The sequence below is a fragment of the Suricata suricatta genome, chromosome 6, assembly GCF_006229205.1.
Source record: "Suricata suricatta isolate VVHF042 chromosome 6, meerkat_22Aug2017_6uvM2_HiC, whole genome shotgun sequence".
NCBI lineage: Eukaryota > Metazoa > Chordata > Mammalia > Carnivora > Herpestidae > Suricata > Suricata suricatta.
Window position 1 is genome coordinate 31,561,690 of NC_043705.1, and position 21,577 is coordinate 31,583,266.

The 21,577-nt window shown below is 39.7% G+C and overlaps 1 protein-coding gene across 4 annotated transcripts in view; it reads right to left on the bottom strand.

Annotated features, from left to right (window-relative positions):
* The window catches only part of DIAPH1 (diaphanous related formin 1), a 101,502-nt gene that overhangs the window by 69,145 nt on the left and 10,780 nt on the right, over window positions 1–21,577 (bottom strand). For 2 of the 4 annotated variants that reach the window (XM_029942089.1, XM_029942088.1), the window contains exons 2-7: window positions 6,916–6,942; window positions 5,772–5,927; window positions 2,607–2,708; window positions 2,126–2,256; window positions 1,874–1,960; window positions 989–1,052 (exon numbers count right to left, since the gene is read on the bottom strand). In XM_029942089.1, coding sequence (XP_029797949.1) covers window positions 989–1,052; window positions 1,874–1,960; window positions 2,126–2,256; window positions 2,607–2,708; window positions 5,772–5,927; window positions 6,916–6,942 — 567 coding nt within the window. The remainder of the gene's footprint in view (window positions 1–988; window positions 1,053–1,873; window positions 1,961–2,125; window positions 2,257–2,606; window positions 2,709–5,771; window positions 5,928–6,915; window positions 6,943–21,577) is intronic. The other 2 variants (XM_029942092.1, XM_029942091.1) reach the window with 1 other exon arrangement.

Here is a 21,577-nt window from a genome sequence, read left to right on the forward strand (position 1 = left end):
TGAAGGCAGACACTGGAGTGATGCATCTGAAAGCCACAGAATGCCAAAGATTGCCAGCAAGCCACCAGAAGCCAGGAGAGAGGCACGGAACATCCTCTCCTTCACCAACCCTTGCAGAAGAACCCAATCCTGCCAACACCTTGATCCTGGATTTAGAGCCTCCAAGAACTGTGAGACAATAAGTCATTAAGTTTCCCTTGTTAAATACAGTGTGCTCCACCTTATAGTACTCTGTATAGCAGCTCTAGCAAACTAACGCAGGGGTGGAACTTTCCTGAGCTACAAAGAGATAGGCAGAGCAAAATAATTTTATATTAGATCCAACACAATTCTAGTCTTCAAGAACAAAAATCTTTAATTCTTTTATTTCTTTTTAATGCCCCCTCCCACCCAATGGAATAAATTACTTATAAAAAAATTAAACAATGAGGAGGCACCTGGGTGGCTCAGTCAGTTAAGTGTCCAACTTCAGCTCAGGTCATGATCTCATGGTTTGTGGGTTTGAGCCCTATGTTGGGCTCTGTGCTGACAGCTCATAGCCTGGAGCCACCTTCAGATTCTGGGTCTCCCTCTCTCTCTGCCCCTCCCCTGCTCACTCTGTCTCTCAAATAAACTTCAAAAATATATTTAAATACTAAACAAAGGAAAAAAACAAAAATTCTACAGTAAAACAGTCCTGAAAACAAATAAATAACCAGAGAAAAAAAAATAAACCTTCCCAAAACAAATACAAGCCAGGAAATTCAAGAATTAGCAAAACAGAGTCTAAAAAGAAGAAAGAAAGGAAGCCTACCTTCTGAAAGACATCAGAATGGGGGCGGGGGGAAGGTCCATAGAAACATACTTATGTGGCACTGAAAAAGTGGTAACACTAAAAGGGAGCACTCCAAGTCTTAACCTCCATCCCAGGTCCTTTTTGGAGTTTGCTGATAGAAAATAGAGAGGAGGGGTCACAATGGGGGTTGGAATGAGAAAGGGAACATCTCACCTTGTTGTTCATAAAAGCTTTCAGGCAACGAATGATCTCGTGCTTGTTACGGCTATCGTAGCCCCTGTGTGCGGAAGACAAAACCAGTCAACTCCCTTTATTCTATACTCCTCTGCCACTTGCCTTTTCAATCTTGCAAACAAGGGTCTTCAAGACATCCCCAGTCAGCAGCTGAGTAAATTCTAGCACACAGCACTTTGCCCTGAAACACTAGCAGAAACAGGCAGCGAAGAGAGCTCGCCATCATCAGACCTTTGGTTAATCCTGCAATCCAGGAACTTAGTACTACATTAAAATCTTCTGTTTAATTCCCTCTAGGCTTCTAACTGCTAAACTCCATCAGGATAACATCCCAGCTATTAATGCTTGCCTCATTACTTCAAAGGTTTCAGGCTTGTACACTCAGGAGGTATAGGCTTGGTGTTTTGTTTTGGAAAGATGCCAGAGAGTACAGAACTCACTGTGGGTTGGGCTAGCTTCAAGGTAGCCTAAAACAGTGCAAGGTATCCCCAGAACTATCCCAACCCTGAAGACTGTCATAAAGCCAGTCCCAAACTCATCAAGTGGATTCTAAGACTTTCAAATGGGATACAACCAGACCAGGTGCCTGAGGAGCTCTGGATGAACTCCGACCCCACTTGCAGATCAGGTAGTTATGCTGCGAGACCCACTATCTTATGCATTATCCACCATTCCTCTTCCGTTCCCTACATCTGTAATCATTTCTCACCCTGTAGTTTGCCCTAGGTAAACTTTGTTCTCAAATAACAACATATTCTCCTGGTCCACAACTTCTCATTTTACTGCCATTTTCTCCTTTAGAACATACAGTCAAGTCCCCCACTACCCTCCACTGGGAAGATATCAAAACTTGGAAGTCCTCACCCAGCGGTCTCCTCTTTCTCATCATGGAGTCGTTTAAGGATGTCTAATAAAGAAGTCAGGCCCTCAGCACCAAACGTTTGCACCCAGCTGTAAGGAACAGAGACAATGCAATGTCAAACAGAAGCAACCAATAACTGCCCAAATTCTACCCAGAAACTCTTTACTCCCAATCCAGAATTCTCCGACATGCTGACTCCATCAGTAAACCTTAACCTTGGGCTCTTACTCTTGCTACCACTTCAGAATCCTCACCTGACAGGGTTGTTGTTGAGCGAGACTCTAAGGGACTCCAGGCAGCTGAGCAGAGGCATATCCCGCAAGCCTGACCTCAACTCCTGAATGTACATCATAGCAGACCTAGAACTCTCCTTCTGGCTCATGCCCTAGAGGGAGCATATGGAGAGATTAATCAACACTGGACCCAATCACCAAATGGACTAGAATTAGTCCCTACATTTTGAATATCGAGGCAAATACACATCATAAATACTACCAAACTCTGCAAGGCTCAGAATTTCCTGTCCCATTCCCCAAATACTTCATGAAGACTGGATCAGGCAAAAAGTATGTTAAAAATGGTTAACTCAAATGAGAGTAAAACATGAATAGGCTTATATGACAGAATAAAAGAAGACTGATGAAGACACACGATGTTCTAAAAAACTGGTAAAATGAACAGGTCCAAGATGAGGGCAGGGTGTCCCAGGTGATGGGCACCTGCCCTAGGACTCACAGCCTTAGACGTGTGCAAGTACTGGGACACCATCTCTCTCTTGATGATAATGTCCTTCTCCCTCAAAGGTTGTTGTTTCTCCTCATTGAGGTTCATATCCAGCTAGGAGAGGGAGGGGAAAAAAGGGGGGGAAATGCATCAAATTCCTTACAAGTTTTCAGTGTTTAATATTTAGTATACTTAGTGAGAAGTTAAACACATTAAATAGTTACTGAATAAATAAGTTTTCCTGGTCCCTTGAGGTTTAAGCTATTACCAGATAATGAATACCCCTCAGGGATTAAATGTTAATGGTTAATATTTAAACATAAATTCCTATGAACACTTTTATACACTTAATGCTTTTCCTAACAAAAATGGGCTCTTAAAATAAGTGAAAAATTTTTTATTACTGAAAGAAAAGGACACATACTGGTTTTGTCCTCGGACTGGATCTTACAAACCTCTTCTACATGACTGGCATCATCCAAACACCCACAAGATGTGCACCACTCTCAGGCATCTACACCCCTCACCCTGGCTCATTCCGTCCCTGTACTCACTTCTACGAAGAATGAACTAGAAAACTCTGATATCGACAGATATAACTTGGGTGTATTATTGGAAAAAAGGCTCTGCTTGGGCCTACTACATGTACAACCACATGTCCTAGCCCAGGACCTTGATGAGCATGGTTTAACCCAACAAGTCCAAAATATTATTTGAAATGGGGAAAGGGTAGGGGGGAAATGGATACATTCTATTTCTTCTCTCTCTTCTCTCTCCACTGTGTGCGTATGAGAGAGAAATACTAATATGATGCTTCAAAATAGTAATACTAATGTGATGTCTTTCTGATTCAATTCCTAGTGCTTTTTTCCTCCTCTTACAGATCAATTGAACACAGAAATTGCAAAGGAGATGGCCTTCAGGTTGAATCAGACCCCAAAACACAGTATATTCTGCTTGGCTAGCTCAACATTTTAAATTTGGAAGACTTCATATAAAAATACAGAATTCTAGCATCACAGGATGCAACCATCAAATTTGATTGTGGGTAACTCTAGAGATCAAATGATTTCTTCCACAAATTTTTTCCAGTGATAGCAAGGATAAAAGAGAGGGACAAAAACCTGTGATGAAATAAAACTTAAAAGAACATTCACACAATGGACCTAACCTGGAATTGTAATTTGACTGAATAAATGGTTTTCTAAAAAATGATCTAACTGGTGAAATTTGAAAGCTGGCTATGATAGGTGATGTTATGAAAGAATTGGTATTTTTCAAAATTTGAAGATTTCTGGCTTCTTTAGAAAATCAGAAGTATGTGGCACTACTGAGCTAGCGTTTCCAACTGGAATGCTGCAGAACCTACTGGCACTGAATCATGGCTGGCCTTCCTGACAGGCTTCAAGTCCTTCCGCATCTAACTACAGTCCCCACTCCTTTTCATCATCTGCTATCTGGCCCAACTTATTCCTGCCAGCTCCCTGGCCCCAAAGACATGTAAATTGGCAGTCCACGCCCACTGGCTGAGTATTTACTATATACCAGGCCCTCTGTTATGAATTTTAAGCCCATGCTTTTAATTAAATGAGGTCTACTGCTAGTCTCTATTTGAATCTACAATCATATATTCAGGCAATATACAGGTCTTATGAAACCTTAGAAGGAAGTACTCAAAACTTTCTGAGACTGTGCACTAGTGGATATTCAATGAGTGTCCTGCTCACTTAGTGTTCCTCACTGAGGACAGGAAATTAAGTCACATCTTAGTGCACTTCATTACACAACTGGCTTCAACCATAATTTTTAAAGGTCTTCTATTGACGGTAGCATCAGTTTTCTCTTTCCAGACTGACCACTAAACAGAAGACCTTGAGCAAATGATGCCTTTCCATTCCTCAGTCTCTTCTTCTATAAGATCCTTTGTGAAACTTTACCTACCCTGGCTAACCCAAAGGTAGTCTCCACACTACTATGTGAGTTGGTCCACTCACCTTTTTATGTCTTTGTGGCTAACACAATGCTGGGCAGGACATTAACAAGGTGGTCACAGATCAGATATTTCTAAGCTAACTCATCAATTCCAATCTCATGGACTAGTGCTTATAAATTTATGCCCTTTGTTAACAGGACTATTATTAAGAAGTTCTCTGTTAAGGGCACCCGGGTGGCTCAGTTGGTTAAGCCTCCAACTTTAGCTCAGGTCATGATCTTGCGGTTTGTTGAGTTTGAGCCCCACGTTGGGCTCTGTGCTGACACCTCACAGCCTGGAGCCTGCTTCGGATTCTGTGTTTCCCTCTCTCTCTCTGTCCCTTCCCTTCTCATGCTCTGTCTCTTCCTCTCTCTCAAAAATAAACAAAAACATAAATTAAGGGGGCGCCTGGGTGGCTCAGCTGGTTAAGCGTCCAGCTTTGGCTCAGGTCATGATCTCACAGTTCGTGGGTTCGAGCCCCGTGTCGGGCTCTGTGCTGACAGCTAGCTCAGAGCCTGGAGCCTACTTCAGATTCTGTGTTTCTCTCTTTCTCTGATCCTCCCCTGTTCATACTGTCTCTGTCTCTCAAAAATAAATAAAAAGCATAAAAAAATTTTTTTAAATAAATTAAATTAAATAAATTAAGGTGTGCCTAAGTGGCTCAGTCATTTAAGTGTCTGACTTTGGCTCAGGGCATGATCTCACAGTTTGTGAGTTCAAGCCCTGAGTCGGGCTCTGTGCTGAAGTTTCAGAGCCTGGGGCCTGCTTCGGATTCTGCGTATCCCACTGGTCTCTCTCTCTCTCAAAAAAAAAAACCCAAAAACAAACAAAAAAAAAATCTTAAAAATTTTTAGAAAAAGATTTCTGTTAAGCCTGAAACTTTTTGTAATTAAGGGCTAATTAAGGCAGAGGTGAAGGAGGGAGAAATGCCTGGGCAGCTCAGTCAGTTAAGTGTAGGACTCTTGATTTCAGCTGAGGTCATGATCTTGCAGTTGTGGGATCAAACCCATACTGTTAGCCCAGAGCCTGCTTGGGATTCTCTCTCATCTTCTCTCTCTGCCCCTCCCTCTTCCTGTCCTGCACTATCTCAAATATTTACGGGGAAAAAGGTGCTCATTAAGGGAGATTATGCCCAAAAGAGTGCCCACCATGCCCACAAATGCATTTTGAGAAACAAAAACAATATTTCGGGGTGGGAAACTTACCAGCATCTGTTCAAAGAGTACTAGAACTTGCTCATCTGAAACATCTTGCAATGACTGTGCTGTGGGATCATCCCCGTATGATGCAGAAGAATTTCTATGAGCAGAATTGGGCTTTTCCTTCTCCTTTTTAATTCTCATGCTGGTAAATCTCTCCAGCTGAGAAAAAGAAAAAAGTATTAGCAGTTATCCATTTTCATTTACACAACAATCCACACATCAAGTAGCCAACTCTCTAGTTTCTTGTGTGTGCAAGGGTCCTCTGGTTTGTGTGCACTTCAAGGATCTTCTGACATGCAGGTACCTGGGTAGCTCAGTTGGTTAAGCATCTGACTCTTGGCTTTGGCTCAGGTCATGATGTCATGGCTTGTGGGTTCAAGTCCCATGTTATGCTCTGTGCTGACAGTGCAGAAACTGCTTGGGATTCTCTCCCCGCCCCCCAACCCCGCCGCCTTCCTCTTCTCATTCTCTCTCTCTCTCTCTCAAAATAAATAAACTTAAGAAAAAGTTTTCTGACATGAAAACAAGAAATCTCACATCTAATTGAGGATACTGACTGTACTTCACTTTCATCCAAAGATAAGAGGTGTGAAGTATTAAGATTTGAAACCTCCTTAAAATGAGAAAACTTTGTTCCTGAGCTCTCCTGCCATTCCTAAGCTCTCTAGCAGCACTGAACTGACAGCAAAGAATACAGTTTACCTTACCGTACATTGTACAGGTGGATATAAAAGCCACCTCTCTGCCAACCAAAGACTCATGAACCATTCCCCAAAGCTCAAGTACAGATGCTCAAATCAAAGAGCCACCAATAGGCTGCAGTTTGTTAGCCCCACCTGTTTGAAAGTAGAAGTTATGTATCTGTAAGCATTGTGGGACTTCAAGTGATAGGGGTTGCATCCGGACTGCAAGTCAGTTATGAATTTAAAGAACATGCCTACCCTTGGAAACCAACGAAATGTCCCAGGGAAATGCATGCAATGGGCCAAACACAGAGCAATGAGTTAGGAAAAAGCTTTGGGAGGTTGTGAGAACAAAGCCAGTATCACTGTTTCAAGTTACAGAAAGTCAAAGTTATGACAACTGATAAGTATCACAGTGGAGGAAATGAGCTAAAACATGCACACGCTGAACAACATTTCCTTACCTCATCTGCCATGAGCCGCTTCAGAGTCTAGGAAACAGGAAAAAGGAGGGAGAAGAAAGAGAAGTGAAATTCCAGGACATGTCTCAAACACCAGACGGATTGGTGGGGAAAAAGAATAAGGTGAAAGGATCTAAGTTGCTTTCCACAAGCTAAAACATTTCAGCCAACTGCTCCTTAGCACATTCCCTTAGCTAAGAGGCATCACGAGTTTTAAGGTCACTAATATATGATTCTTTGTGGGGGTTGGGGGTGGAGTAGAGAACTGCAAAGAGTCAAACTGATGACCAATACACCTATGACACAGACTCAACTTTATTAGTAAACAAGGAGATGTCAACTAAAACTACAATTACATCGCTTCCCACTCTTAAGACTGGCCAACATTTTCATGTCTGTCTAGTTGTAGCGCAGCGGGAGCTCTCACACTGTCAGTGGTAAAGTCAATTGCTCTGGACACTTTGGAAAACGGCAAGGCATTATCTAGTACAGTTAGATATGCATATATACAACTCAACATATCCCTTGCTATAAATCTACTCTGCAGAAACTTGTATGTATGTACCAGGGTGTGTATAACAAGAATGCTCACAGCAACACCAGAGTAGCTAAAACAGAACAATCCCAAGAGCCATCAAGGGTAGAAAGGATACCATGTATCCGTGGAGAACAATTATACAGAGACATTAAACGAACTTACAACTACTTACAAACATTAAAACTGAATCTGTCATTTCATTTATATTCAGTTTTAAAACATTATACTCTATTATTTAGGATGCAAAATTATAAAAGGAATGATGATCGCAAATGTCAAAACAAAGCTTACTTGGGATGACCGGGCAAGCTGTGACTGCAGAAAGGGAAAAGGGGACTTCTAAGGGGCTCATAATATTCTATTTCTTGACACGGATGATGATTACATGGGTGGTTTGATTTCAGTATTCTATATGTTTTATGTTCCCTCCTACGTACATGCCATACTAGAAAGAAAGAAAGAAAGAAAAAAAGAAAGAAAGAAAGAAAGAAAGAAAGAAAGAAAGAAAGAAAGAAAAGAAAAGAAAAGAAAAGAAAAGAACAGAACAGAACAGAACAAGCAGGGTGGTAAAGTAGGAATTCTTTGCCCTAATACTTCATCTTAAACCATTACTTCCTTTTGCACGTGTTATTAAAAGACTATATATAGTAAATACCTCTAGGCTAACCTTCCTCAACTAAACTAGTTCTGTCCCTGCCACAAAGCTATTTTACTAATCTTTTTATGGATTAGAAAAATCTGTACCATTATGTTCATGTGCCCCATGTCAGAGTGGAGTTAAATCTGGTGTGAAGTGTGAATCTTAACTTTTCCCTCCATGGTCCAGAGGAGGTCAAGCTTCCACTGAGTGAGTGCTAATCACATACCTGAAGCTGTTACGAACCTGGCTCAGCATCAATAGAATTTAAAGTTACTCTGTGTGTGCTATTTACTGGGAACTGAAGGTGGAAGGATGGTGAAGCAGACAGCAACACCCAAGGAGACTAACAGTTCCTTTTGTTACCGCCCTTAGTTCCCTGGCATTTGCAGAAGCAAGCTACAAAAATTTGGGTTGCCATTGTCACAGTTAAACTTATTTCCACCTAGAGCAGTTGCTTCTAGGACCTTGTCCTCCAAACTCAAAATGTTCCTCAGAACCAACTAATAACCCCAACAATTCTAGGATGGATATAACATAGGTTAAAAAACAAAAACAAAAACAAAAACAAAAAAAACTTGGGTCTAATGAAACTGTGCCAACTGGATTGCTCCCAGCTACAGGTCAAAGTTAAAGAAAAGGAAACCAGCAACCTGTTCCTTCTGCCTACAGACTTTTATTTTCTTTCTGCTCATCCCTACTAACACTATATAAGTTTATGGCATTATTAACTCCTGCTTGACTTACTTCAATAGCTTCCTCACTGATCTCCAGTCCTCTCTACCCCACACCAAATCCATTATCCATACTACATCCAAGAGTAATCTTTCTAACATGCCATGCTGTCCATGATATTTCCTCACTTAAAACCCTTCAATGGCTCCCTACTACCCTCAGGTTAAAATCCAAATTTCTTAGCATGGAATTGGACATTCCTTCCTGGCTTCTTTCCCTTGATTCATCTCTTACAAAGCCTCCACCTCAACTCTATCTTCTAGGCATCCTGAACTAGTTGCAGGTCCACAAATAGATCATGCTGTCTCACCACCCCAGACTTTCCCTAGTCTGCTCCTTCCCTCAGTCTAGACTGTGTTCTCAAGGCTATATCAAACAGGTCCTGAAGGGTGATACCTCCTCTAATTGGACAAGTGCTTCTCCTTATGTTTCCACAGTAATAAGTACCTGCCTGTCTAACAGCACTACTTGCAGATTACAGTTGTCTTTTGACTGTCTGTCTCCTCTACCCCTTTCCAGACGAAGTTCCTTCAGGGCAGAACCTGAGACTTAGTCATTGTATTTCCTATGAACAAACATCACAATATGAGGCTGCTTTCCTAAAATACCAAACCCTGAAAAAGCTCTCAAATCTATTCATTGTGTCAATGAAAAACCTGAAGCCTACACAGGTAGAGTAAATCATCACATGATCAGCAACAAGCTGGGTATCAACTCTAGTCTCCAGATACCAAAGCCTAAAATCTCTGCATTCCCCAAATTGTGTCTTGTTCCCACTTAAAACCCACTAATTCTTGCCATAGATACAAAAGTAAATATAACTTTTCATAAGAAGGAAGATACCACTTTCTCTTGCTTTCCTTGGTGTCTTACAAACAAATTTACTTAAAAAAATTAACCACATTTTAGTGGTTTGAGTAAGAACAGCAAAATTGATGCATGCAGAATCCAAGTTGCACTTCCTCAAAATTTCCAACAGAGGGCAGCAACTACCAGGAAAGCAAATCACCCTACAGGCAAAATTCTGTTTGAGAACCCAACAGCACCCAAACAGCAAGTTCAATTCAATTACTGAAGTGAAACCTGCTGCTACACTATATAAGGGTGTATTGTTTATTGACGTCATATTATGTGTTTTCCTTACAAATCCTATGTATACAGTGTTTACAAACATTAAGCTCTGCTCAGCATTTTCATTATATCATTAGTTGTTGTGGACTGAGATACAGAACAGGAAATTTCCAGTTCATAAAAAGTATAAATGACAAAACATAGTGGAGTACAGAAAGATAAATGCTGCTGGAGCTGTATCTGCGGCTTACACCTCAAATGTCCAAGCTTTTTCATTAGGTTCTCTAATCACCTTACCTGCCTCTAAATGCTTCTCCTCTCAACATTCTCCGTGCTTGCTGTCACATCTCTTCTGCCCCCAACCAAGCCCTTACTGTGGCACTCAATACTTCATCTTCCTGTCCTTCCTACTTAGTCTTCCCCTAAAGCCTTTAACTATAAGTACAGATACTGAAAGAAGCATAGACACTAAATGAAGTCTTTTATAGTATCCAAGTCTGCTCATGAATACAGATTAATAGGAACTACTAGATTAAAGTTCCTAGTATCTTCCCTTCTTGAAACCCTTCTGAATCTACAGAAAAAAAATTTTTGAAGAGAAAACCATGATGGATGGAAGGAGCCTATGAGGTTGGAAGAACGAGAAGAGCACCAGTGCAACCAAATTTTGAAGCTGGGGAATAAACAGGACTAGCGGTAAACCAGCAGACCTAAGCAAGCTGAATCCTAAATAAAAGTAGAAAAAGCCAATAACTAAGCTTATCTGTATTTAAAGGTCTTCAAAAGCTCAAGAATTAGCAGCCCCAGGCACCTATGGAAATGGGTTGGAAGAGATAGGGTAAAAATAAGAGGATTGATTGGAACCTGTTTAAAGCAGCACTTGTGACGGATGGACCGGTATATCCTCTCACCCCCACGCCCCCAGTCCTCCTCATGGCCCCACCACTGGGAGAGTACCCTCCCTCACTCCAGCAGAAGCTTGAAGTTTATTCTTTTCTTTTATTTTTTTAAGTTTAGTTATTGATCCCAAGCAGCCTCTGCACTCTCTCATTAGCTTGGAGCCTGATGCAGGGCTGAATCCCACCAGACCAAGGGTCTGACGTCCAACAGATGGAACCCCTCAGGTGGTCCTTGAAGTTTTATTCTTAGAATTGGGTAAAAGAGGGTCTGTGATTGGGAGATTTAAGGCACAGTTGTGGGCAGGAATCCCATAACAATAAGAAAAGTAAGTAAATCTATGCATTATTACCTACTAAGACACTTAGCACCTTCCCCTTTGAATTTTCTCAGAACCCCAGCAGCCTGGCCCTTACCCTTGAGGGGGTAAATTGGTAGACTCTTCTCTGGGAATTGAAAAGTGACCTAAAACTCCAGACACAGTCCAAGTAGATCACTCTGGAACTCTGCAGTCTAATATGGTAGCTACTACCCACATGTAATAATTTAGCACTTTTAATGTCACTAGTAGGCCTTAAGGGAAGAATTTTAAATTTTATTTAATTTTAAATATATTTAAATTTAAAAACTCATTATTTTATTGTTATTGTTAAACTTAAGTATGTTTGGAATATCCTGGGTATGTGAATCTACTTTCACCTGTAAAGTTTATCAAGTCTACATATATCTCAACTATTTTTTATGAAAATTCAACATGTAAATTGACATGTGCTATAAATGTAAAACAAACACTGGAGTCTAAGAACTTAATATTAAAGAGACTATAAAACATCTCATTAATAATTTTATATTTATTACATATTGAAATATATGTTGGATTACAGAAACTATTTTTACAATTAATTTCACACATTTCTTCTTGCTTTTTCTTTATGCCTTTTTCTATAGCTGTCAGAAAATCTGAAGAACTCACATTATAGCTTTAGTGGACAGAGTTGTTCTACCATAACGTGCACACTTAACAAACCTGTTCATCTAGAGTTTCCAATCAGTTTGTTAGTCCCTCATTCTTAACCATGAGCAGACAACCCAGGTTATCGGAGATTTGAGAAAAACCACTAACATAAGACATTAAAATAAAAATAAGGGCTACTGGTCATATAAAGACCATGCAAAAAGTTTTCAAAATCACTAGTATCCACAAAAGAGAACATAATGCCATTTTAAAAAGAAACATTCAGAGGTAAAAGAACACATAGAAGCGGAAAACAGAACAGAAACTCAAGAGAAAGCTCAACAGAATTAAAAGATAAAAACTGAGGAATTCTCCCAAAAAGTAGAGCAAAAGACAGAGATGAAAAAAATAAGAGCAAAGACAAGAAGATGTTTGGAAAGTTCAATATGCAAGTAATAGGAGAAAACAGGGAAGCAAGTTACCCAAGAAATAATGTAAAAATATTTCCCAACACCCAAGGATAAGTCTCTGGCACAAAGGACAAAAATAGACCACATAAAGGCATATTACAGTGAGATTTCCAAAACACTAAATACAAAGAACACTTTACAAGACTTGACAGAAAGGGAGAAAAATTGGCCTATATATAAAAGGTAATCAGAACAGATTTAGATTTTTTAGAACAATACACAAAAAGCTAGACAACAGAACAAGGCCTTTAAAAACATGAAGAAAAACTAATTTTAAATCTAGAATTCTATACCCAATAAAACAATCAAATTTTGACTTCAGAATAGACATCTTCCGAAACTCAAGCTTTCAAAATTTGTCCCCATGCAACTCAGGAAGCTACTGCAGGATATGCTCCACCAAAATGAGGGAGTAAACCAAGGAGGAGAAGACGTGAAACACACAAAAGAAGCGAAGGATATCTCTAGGGCAAAGACTGGAGCTGACTCTTCTGTCAGACAGCACAATTAAAAGGGAACGATGGGAACTGAGCCAACCCCTCCAAGACTGTCATCACCATCATCCACTTTTGTTCTGGGCTTTTAAACTGGCAATAGCTGCTAAGGTGACCCATCCAGATTCTTGGCCTATTGGAAACATATGTTAATAATTTCTTCCCTTCCTTCCTTCCTTGCTCTACCTCCTGGACCTCAAGAGCACGCATTCCACCCCACAGAACTTTTCTACTTTGACTTTTCCAGAAGAGCTGAAGTTAGCCATGGTGAGCTTACAAATAGAAAATACAGAGCACTGTACTCTCCTGACCATATTCTTGTTGAACATCTAGTATTTGATCCTCACTGCAGCCCAGCCAGATGCTCAACTATGGTGAGTTCTATGTTCCCTAGGCTTGGCCCACCGATACCCTCATTAAGGAGCCCTTGTAAACTCTGAGATAATCTAAAGTAAGTCCAAGACAGTACTCTATGTATCTTTTCCTGGGAGCTTACATCTAGCTAACAGCATAAATACTGTCATTTACATACACAGAATAGATTTTTACTTGTTACTCTCAAGTTTTATAATCATCTTTCATGTATTCAATTATTGATAGAAGTATTAAAAAAAAAAAGACAGACAAGTGACCCTAAATGGAGTCACTTGTACTAAGCCCCACACAGCAAATCAAGACTTAATATCTAACCTAACTGCAGTTTCAGCCTCTCCCAGGAATGTCACCTTTAACCAGTTAATCTGGAATTATGTGATCAGCACTAGTGAGGTAATATGCATCACAGGCCCCCTGCCTTCCCCCAAATGAAGGTGACTTTGCCTGAAACAATCTACTCTTTGTTAGACACTTTCTTCCTTTTTCCACTACCTTCTGCCTATAAAAGTCTTCCATTTTGTACAGCTCCTCAGAACTCCTGATTTGCCAGATGGGATGCTGGCCAATTCAAGAGGGACTGAAGAAAGGTAGTATCATCTTCAAATTTACTCAGTTGAATATTGTTGCATAACAGCACAAAACCTTTTATTTTAAAAAGGAGAAAGGAGCACCTGGGTGGCTTAGTCGGTTAGGCATCTGACTTCCACTTAGGTCATAATGTCACAGTTCACGAGTCTGAGCCCCGAATCAGGCTCTGTGCTGACAGCCTGGAGCGTACTTTGTATTCTTCATTTTCCTCTCTCTCTGCCCCTCCCCCACTAACTCTGTCTCTCTCTCTCTCTGTCTCTCTCTCAAAATAAACATTAAAAATATTTTTTTTAAAAGGAGTTAAAAAGAGGTGTCTGGCTGGTACAATCATTACAGCATGTGACTCTTGATCTTGGGATTGTGAGTTTGAGCCCAAAGTTGGGTACAGAGATTACTTTAATAAATAAATAAAATTAAATTGAGAAAAAAAAATTATTTCATAGAAACTTACTCAACAGAATTAGATGAGTAAACAAATTTCTAAAGGTCATCAGGTGACACCAGAAAAGAGCTCAACAAAATTGGATTTATTAAAATGACCTTCACTTGTCTAAAAGATATTTGGTGTTAGCAAATCTTAATTAAATCAATACAAATTGCTCAAAGGTGTACCACATCAAAAGCAATAGCATCAAAAATATACTTAAAAAATAAAATAAATATATTTGGCTGGGTACTGAAATGAAAAGCTGTCCCTCACTACCCCTTGCAGAGAATACTTCACAGCTCTGATTCACTCACCACATCCTAATGTAATATGTGGTAAGATAAGTCTTTTAGTTATCTACAGGAAATAAGAAACTTCCTAGACACTTTACAGTTTGGTTTCTATAAGAAACCAAAAACAAAAAAGTCCAAAGATGCCCACATATGCCATATGAGGCCAAATTAATTAAATGACTTAATGAGTATGAAACATATTCTGATCAATTATTATAATAAATGCAAATGAACTATAAAACTTCTTTTCCATACTAGATTTATTGGTGTGGTGGTTGTTATCTTTTAACACTTCAGTGTTTCAAAAGCAGGTGAATGAGAATAAACAGTGGCAGTCTTTTAGAGTTTCTGTTTGTTTGCCTAGCAACAGAACAGGCAATTTTTTAAACTCAAGGATATAAAAAAAAAAGCATTCGAGAGACTGATCTCTATCCAACTTCCTGAATCTTTTACTTTTCTCACTCATCAGAAAAAGGGCATAGAATTCTCAATTAAGGATGGTCTCTTGGCAGAAGATGTTCATGTAGCCAAACAAAAAGTAATTAGGTAGTATCTTAGCAGCAGAGAGGTCAGCAGAGATCTAATAAGAGAATATGATTAAACTTTAAGAAAAAAAAATTTTAATGTCTTTATTTTGAGGAACAGAGCAGCGAGCAAGCAGGGGAGGGGCAGAGAGAGAGGGAGACACAGAATCTGAGCAGGCGCCAGACTCTGAGCTGTCAGCACAGAGCCCGACGAGGGGCTCGAACCCACAGACTGTCAGATCATGATCTGAGCCAAAGTGGGATGCTTAACCAACTGAGCCACCCAGGCGCCCCTAAACTTTACTTTGAACAGAGTATATTACATAGCAGAAAGTGTTTCCCATTCCTACCACTGTGCTTCACAAGAACAGTTAATCATGGATGTGAATCCCATGAACCATGTGGCTCGCATACAGGTAAATACAAACCTACAATCACAAGCCTATACCTCAGTAATGTCTAAACACTTTGTTCAGACTAACTTATTTAAAAACACTGTAACTGAGGTAAAGCTGACATACAGTATTAGTTTCAGAGGTACAACACAGTGACGCAACAATTATATACATCATGAAAACGCTCACCAAAGTAGTACACTATTACTGACTATATTCCCCATGTACTTTTTATTCCCATGATTTATTTTAGAACTGCAAATTTATAATCTCCTTCACCCATTTTGCCCATTCCTCCACTACTCTCCCTCCAATTAAAAAAAAAAAATATGTTCAGGCTAATACCAGACAACTTGGCTAAATGACTACCACCAGAACACTACAGTTGAATGCCCTTTGGCCCCCACGGTGTAAAGATTCTAAGAGGCCCAGGATCCCTGGGAACTACAGGTTTTCTTATAATACCTATTATCACAAAGCAATTCACTCACTGCCTCAGTACAGTCAATTCATACCTCTCCCTCTTCTGACATCCACCCTTGCTCAGGATCTAATTTAGTCTAAGGGAAATGTTTAGAGTGATAGATAAACTTCTAAGATGTCCCCCAAGATTCCTAGCCTGACATATGCACCCTGTATAAGGACCATGAAAACTGTACTGTGCCAAGGCTACATTATTTGGCACAGATGACTATTAAGAAAGGGAAATAATCTGCACAGCTTGACCCAATCACACGTGCCCTTTAAATGTGAGGTGAGATGTTAGAGACACAAGGATTCAAAGTGTCATTTCTGGCTTGAGCATGAAGGGAACCAAAGGACTACAGGCAGCTCCTAGTAGCTGAGAACCAACAAAGAAAGAGGGACCTCAGCTCTGCAACTGCAAGAAACTAAATTTGGTCAACACCTGAATGAGCTTGGAAGCAGATGTTCCCCCAGTGACCACAGATGAGAACTGGCCCGGCCAACATACCTTGACTTCAGCCCTCTGATACTATGGGAAAGAGGCTACACTATTCACGCTGGACTTCTGACCAATGGAACTGTGAGCTAATAAGTGGGTTTTGCTTTAAACTGCTGAGTTCCTTATGAAGCAGAAGGAAACTAACACATTAAATAAACTGACAAAATCTAAAATATATCTAGAACTTTGGCTAATGGGAAAAGACCATGAGTCCTGCTTTGTTTATTTCTAGCATCCTAAAAAACTAAAAGTATGATTTTGAGCAAATCACTTTAATTCTTCATGCCTCAGTTCCCCTATTTATTAAAAAACAAAGCAAAACTAGACACACACACACACTTCTTGGGAACTATGATACAAAATAGAGTGATGACACATCATTCTGTAAAGGCAACTATGCTGTTATTACCACAGAAAGGCTTGTTTTAAAATACATACCTGAAGACTGGACTAGTTGTCACTGTGCTCCAACAACACAAGGAAAAAGCTATTCCTCATCTATAATCTGTACACTTAGCTACAGTCTGTCATTTCACAAAAGGAACTAAAGGACTTCGAAGGCCAGTCTCTCAATATTTTCAATCAGACTGTTTATTTTAACTGTTTCTGTGGACCAGACTGTCCATAGACTTTAAGTTGCTTGGGGCCAGGAGCCCACATCTTGTTCTTTGATATGCTCAATATTTAATAAGTGTTTTGAAAATTAGCAGCACTATAGGTTTAAGAGCATCATCCTAACCACAGTGTATTCATTAATTTCTTTATTCACATTAGGCAAACTGATGAAATATTTCAAGTCAAAGTCTGTGATTGTTATGGACAGCTCAGTAAACTGCAAGGCCACACCTTTAAGAGTAAGATCTTTCCCTATAAATGAGAACAGGGGACGCTGACTGATGCATGCCATGTGACACATTTTGAGTTGTCCTTAAATATCCAATTATGAGACACATGTCACCTAGGGAGTCTTCAACTTCCTTTAAAAAGCAATAAGCCTAAGACACAGGCTACCTACAAGTAAAATGGGAAGTGTCACTACTGCCAACAAGAATGTTATTCCAAATTCTCATCTACCTACCCAGGAAGGATCAGATATCTATCATTCAAAATCATACAGAGCATAGTATGGCTCTGACTCATCCCTTTTCTCTATTATGGTAATGGCATCCAGTTCCTTAGGATAGTTCTTTAGGCAATAGAAGGTTACAAGGTGCATTGTGAATTCAATTACCCATGAAAACCCTTCCAGCTTGGCCACAAAATTTGCCACATTTCCACTACAGACAGTAAAGGCAGGGTAAGCTTTTTCTTTTCATCTATCAGTTTCAGTCTTATCCTTAGGACTGTGTCATCTCATAGGAATGATATGAAGAATAAGACACAAAATGGATGGAAAGCAATTTGTTTCAGAAAGTGCTTTGTAAAAGTTAAATAAGATACGAGGATGGAACAAATGCAACTTTTCAGTCTCCCTTCCTCAATTCTCACTCCTTATACAGAAGTCAATCAGAACTAGAGAGAAAAAAAATAATGGGTATATCTTCAAATGTAGAGAACTTTCTTTCCATTTTCAAGGAATGGCTCAAGGATGACACTGAATTAAGTATCTTATCTACCATTTACAGAGAAACACTCTAGATTCTGACATCACTATTAATTGGTGCCAAAAGCTTCAACATGAGTTGTGTAGAACTGGAGCACTCAGTTCAAAAAAGAAAATAAAGGAAAAAAGGGTATCTCCGAGAAAAAGACTAAAAGCAAAGCACAAAAAGAACAAGAAATTGGAAAACATCAACTATAAAGCTAACTTAACATTCTTAAGTTAAATAGGTTTAAGAGAAAGAAACCTCAAGATTATCTGGGAGTTCCCCAAAATGGAGATGGCTCACTCCATGTTCTCCCTGATCACTAAGGAAAAACTGTTCAAGGATAAACACTTCAGCAGTTCATCCAGTTAATTTCATTCTGCCCGGCAGCCCCACGGTTAAAACTCAGAATTAAATGGTAACTGGTTAGAATTCATATAAGAAACAAAAGGAACACAGTAGAGAAAGTCCAAGATCTTATATTCCTAATTTTGACAGTTCTTTCAATCTACCCCTGTCTTCCAGAAGCAGTATCTTTTTACTGACACCACCCAGGAAGCCCTGAAAGAGTCCAGGCAGTAGCACTTGTCAAGTACAAGTTAGAAATGTCCTATAAAGAGCACTGGATAACTAATCACCCCCAGTTTCAATAATTTAGTTATAAATTTGAAACAATTTGCTTATAAATGCAAAGCAACCAACTCAATATCCCCACAACTGTCTAAATCAGTTGGAGAGAGTCTGTTTTCATCCAACTGTGATTAAAATGAGGAGAAAACCATCTTTAGTTTTATTCAGTCCTCTGACAGGTAGAAAATGCATTCTAATAGTCCTCGTGTTAGTTCAAGAAGGCAAACCTCTTTGGGAAAAGGAGAAGGTAACATTTTGCCTACTGCTTAGCTCATTTTGAAGCCTGGGACTGGCATAGCTTGCATCCTAGATAGCTGATAGCCTGGAGAAAAGAAGGCGAGTCCACTCAGGTTTCATTATTCCAGCTCAGCAGACAGGTGGAAACCAGGCCAGGAACATAGCATTCCTCCTACAAGCCCATTCAAACAAACTGCCAGCCCTGTGCACTGTGAACCACCCATGGGTTGGGAAAACAAGCTGCCAACAGAGAAAGTGCTAGGATTCTGGAAGTCTCAGTTTCCAACCAAGTGTAACAGACACGGGGCAGACATGACCCCCTCTCTTGCTGTCAGGAAGGAAGTGCACATATAGTCTGTCATCTGGTGAGATATCAGTAAGCAAAACTTCCCTTTCAAACATCCTAAGGTTCTGATAAAACTTTTGAACACACACAGGTATCCCCCTCCTTTCCAAAAATTCACGTTAGGCCACTTCGCTTTTATAAAAGACCTACATTACTACCTGTTTTCGTTAACCAAAAGAAATCCAAAAGAGATTTTCACTTTTACCGAAAAAGGTAAAAAGTAAAAATAGCATTCAGTATTTGTTTTGCAGCCAGCATTATAAGAGAGGCAGGGCACCCTGAACACAGCCACACTCAGCTTCTCAGCATCAGGCTGCCAGTGCTTTGAGCAGTGTGTGTACGCATCCATGTTTCATCTCCATTTGCTTTGTGCATCTGTTAGCAAGATGTGACCTGAGGTATCAGAAAAGCCTAAGAAAGGTTATTTTTAGGAATGCCTGAAAAATCTTCCATATAAATTAATGGTAAGTGCTTCTTTGCTTTATGCCATTTTGGCTTATAAAAGTTTTCATAGGAATACTCTACTTTCAGATAGTGGGGGAAACCTGTATAGAAAGCAATAATGTTAACTCGTTTTCCCAAAACTTCAACACATTTCTCCAGTTCCAAATATGGATACTTGTTCTTCACTTTCTTATTAGCCCTCTCTCTACTGCCTGAGCCTCCACGGTAATTGTTCCTTTAAAATGGGGGCGTTGTCCATTCATTTGGAAACAGTTAGTGACTCAGGAATGCTGTTTCCCAATCTCCGTAGCAACTGTCTTCTCCCAAGCCGTGATGTGAGTAGCAGGACATCTACTCTTCCTCAAGGGTGAGCACATGTATGACACACCCAAGGCCTGGCTGACAGGAAGTTCCTGCCTGCTACATACAGGCACCAAGTATGAAGCCACCTTATTTTAAATCCCATTCTCAAGTCCTTTATTTCTAAATGATGGTTACACCTTTTTTTTTTCTGTCATCATGTCATTCCTCAATACCCAGAAATAATCATAGCCTACTGATAATAGCTTACCAATCCAAAAATTACACTACTACTCAAAAAGCCAGACTTGATCTTATGAAACCACAGTAAGTATTTTCTCGGCCTCTACAAATCTAGACTAAGAACTGATTTTGAGAAAATCTTGCAGGGGTGGGGGGCAGGAAAGCATGAGGTGAAATCTCATTACTCCCATATCACCAGAAATATAAACAAGAGTTAATATAGGGTACTTCTGATACTTAGAGCAATTGTGCTTGTGTGGAACTATGTTCTAACACAAACACATAGAGAATTTCAGGCCAAAGTACTTAGACTACAAAGAAACTTCCATGTATCATGTATTTTTCGTTTTGGTGCTATCTACTTAAAAGTAACTATAATTTCTGGAAAACAAGGTAGGGGATTGTTTTACTTTATTTTTATACATATCTATATTTTCTTAGAAATGTATGCTTCACTGTTATAAGAAAAATACATTTCCATTTCAAATGAAAGTAATACTTTTCAAAGATTAGAGAGCTAGAAAATGTTTATGATACATTGTTTTAAAAGTAGAAAATCTTTGTCAATTATAATTGCAACTTTGTAAAAGCATCTGTGCATAGACATAATAATGAGAATATTAAAATACTAGCTGAAATAAAAATGAAAAATAGAAAGTTGGGGTTTAGACACTGTTATTTTGAAAATAAAAAAGCATATAAACAATCGTAGCACAGCACCTAAAAGCAAAGCAATAACATCCAATTCCCATACTCAAAATGCCCACCAGTATTTACTCCTCTCCAGTCGTGCTTTGCTTAAGGGAACACTCCATCAGAATACAATTAGAAAAGTCAGGGACAACAGGGGCCCCAGGGTGGCTTAGTCGGTTAAGCATAGGACTTCAGCTCAGGTCATAATCTCACAGTTCATGAGTTCAAGCCCCATATTAGGTGCTTTGCTGTCAGCGCAGAGCCCACTTTGGATCCTCTGTCCCTCCTCTCTCTGTACCTCCCCTACTCACTCAGTCTCTCTCTCTCTCAAAAGTAAATGAACATTTAAAAAAACGAAGAAAGAAAAATTAGGGATTGCAAAGCTATGTGAGAAAGAATATTGAATAATCTAAAAGCTAGCTCACCTAATTACATGACCTTGAGCAAATTAGTACCTCCAGACCTCAGTGGCCTCCTCATGTTAAGATGAGGAGCTGGGTCAGAATATTTCTAGGGTCTCTTGAGATGTTCTTCAAGACTGTGCTTAGTTACTACTGCTCTTTTTGAGGGCAGCTCCATGCCTGCTGCTTGCCTGATAGTACATATCCTACAGTGGCTTCTCACCACTTCTTCTTGTGGTTTCAATCACAGGAAACAGACGTCACCCATGGGCCTAGAAGTAAGTAACGAACAAGCCCTGGCGGATGCAAAGAGCTGCCAACTAAGGCCAACTCCCATCTTTCTCAAATACAAGAATCAAAAAATCACTAGACGGCCTTATGCCTGGGGAGCCCGACAAACATCTTTCACAAAAACTAACAAA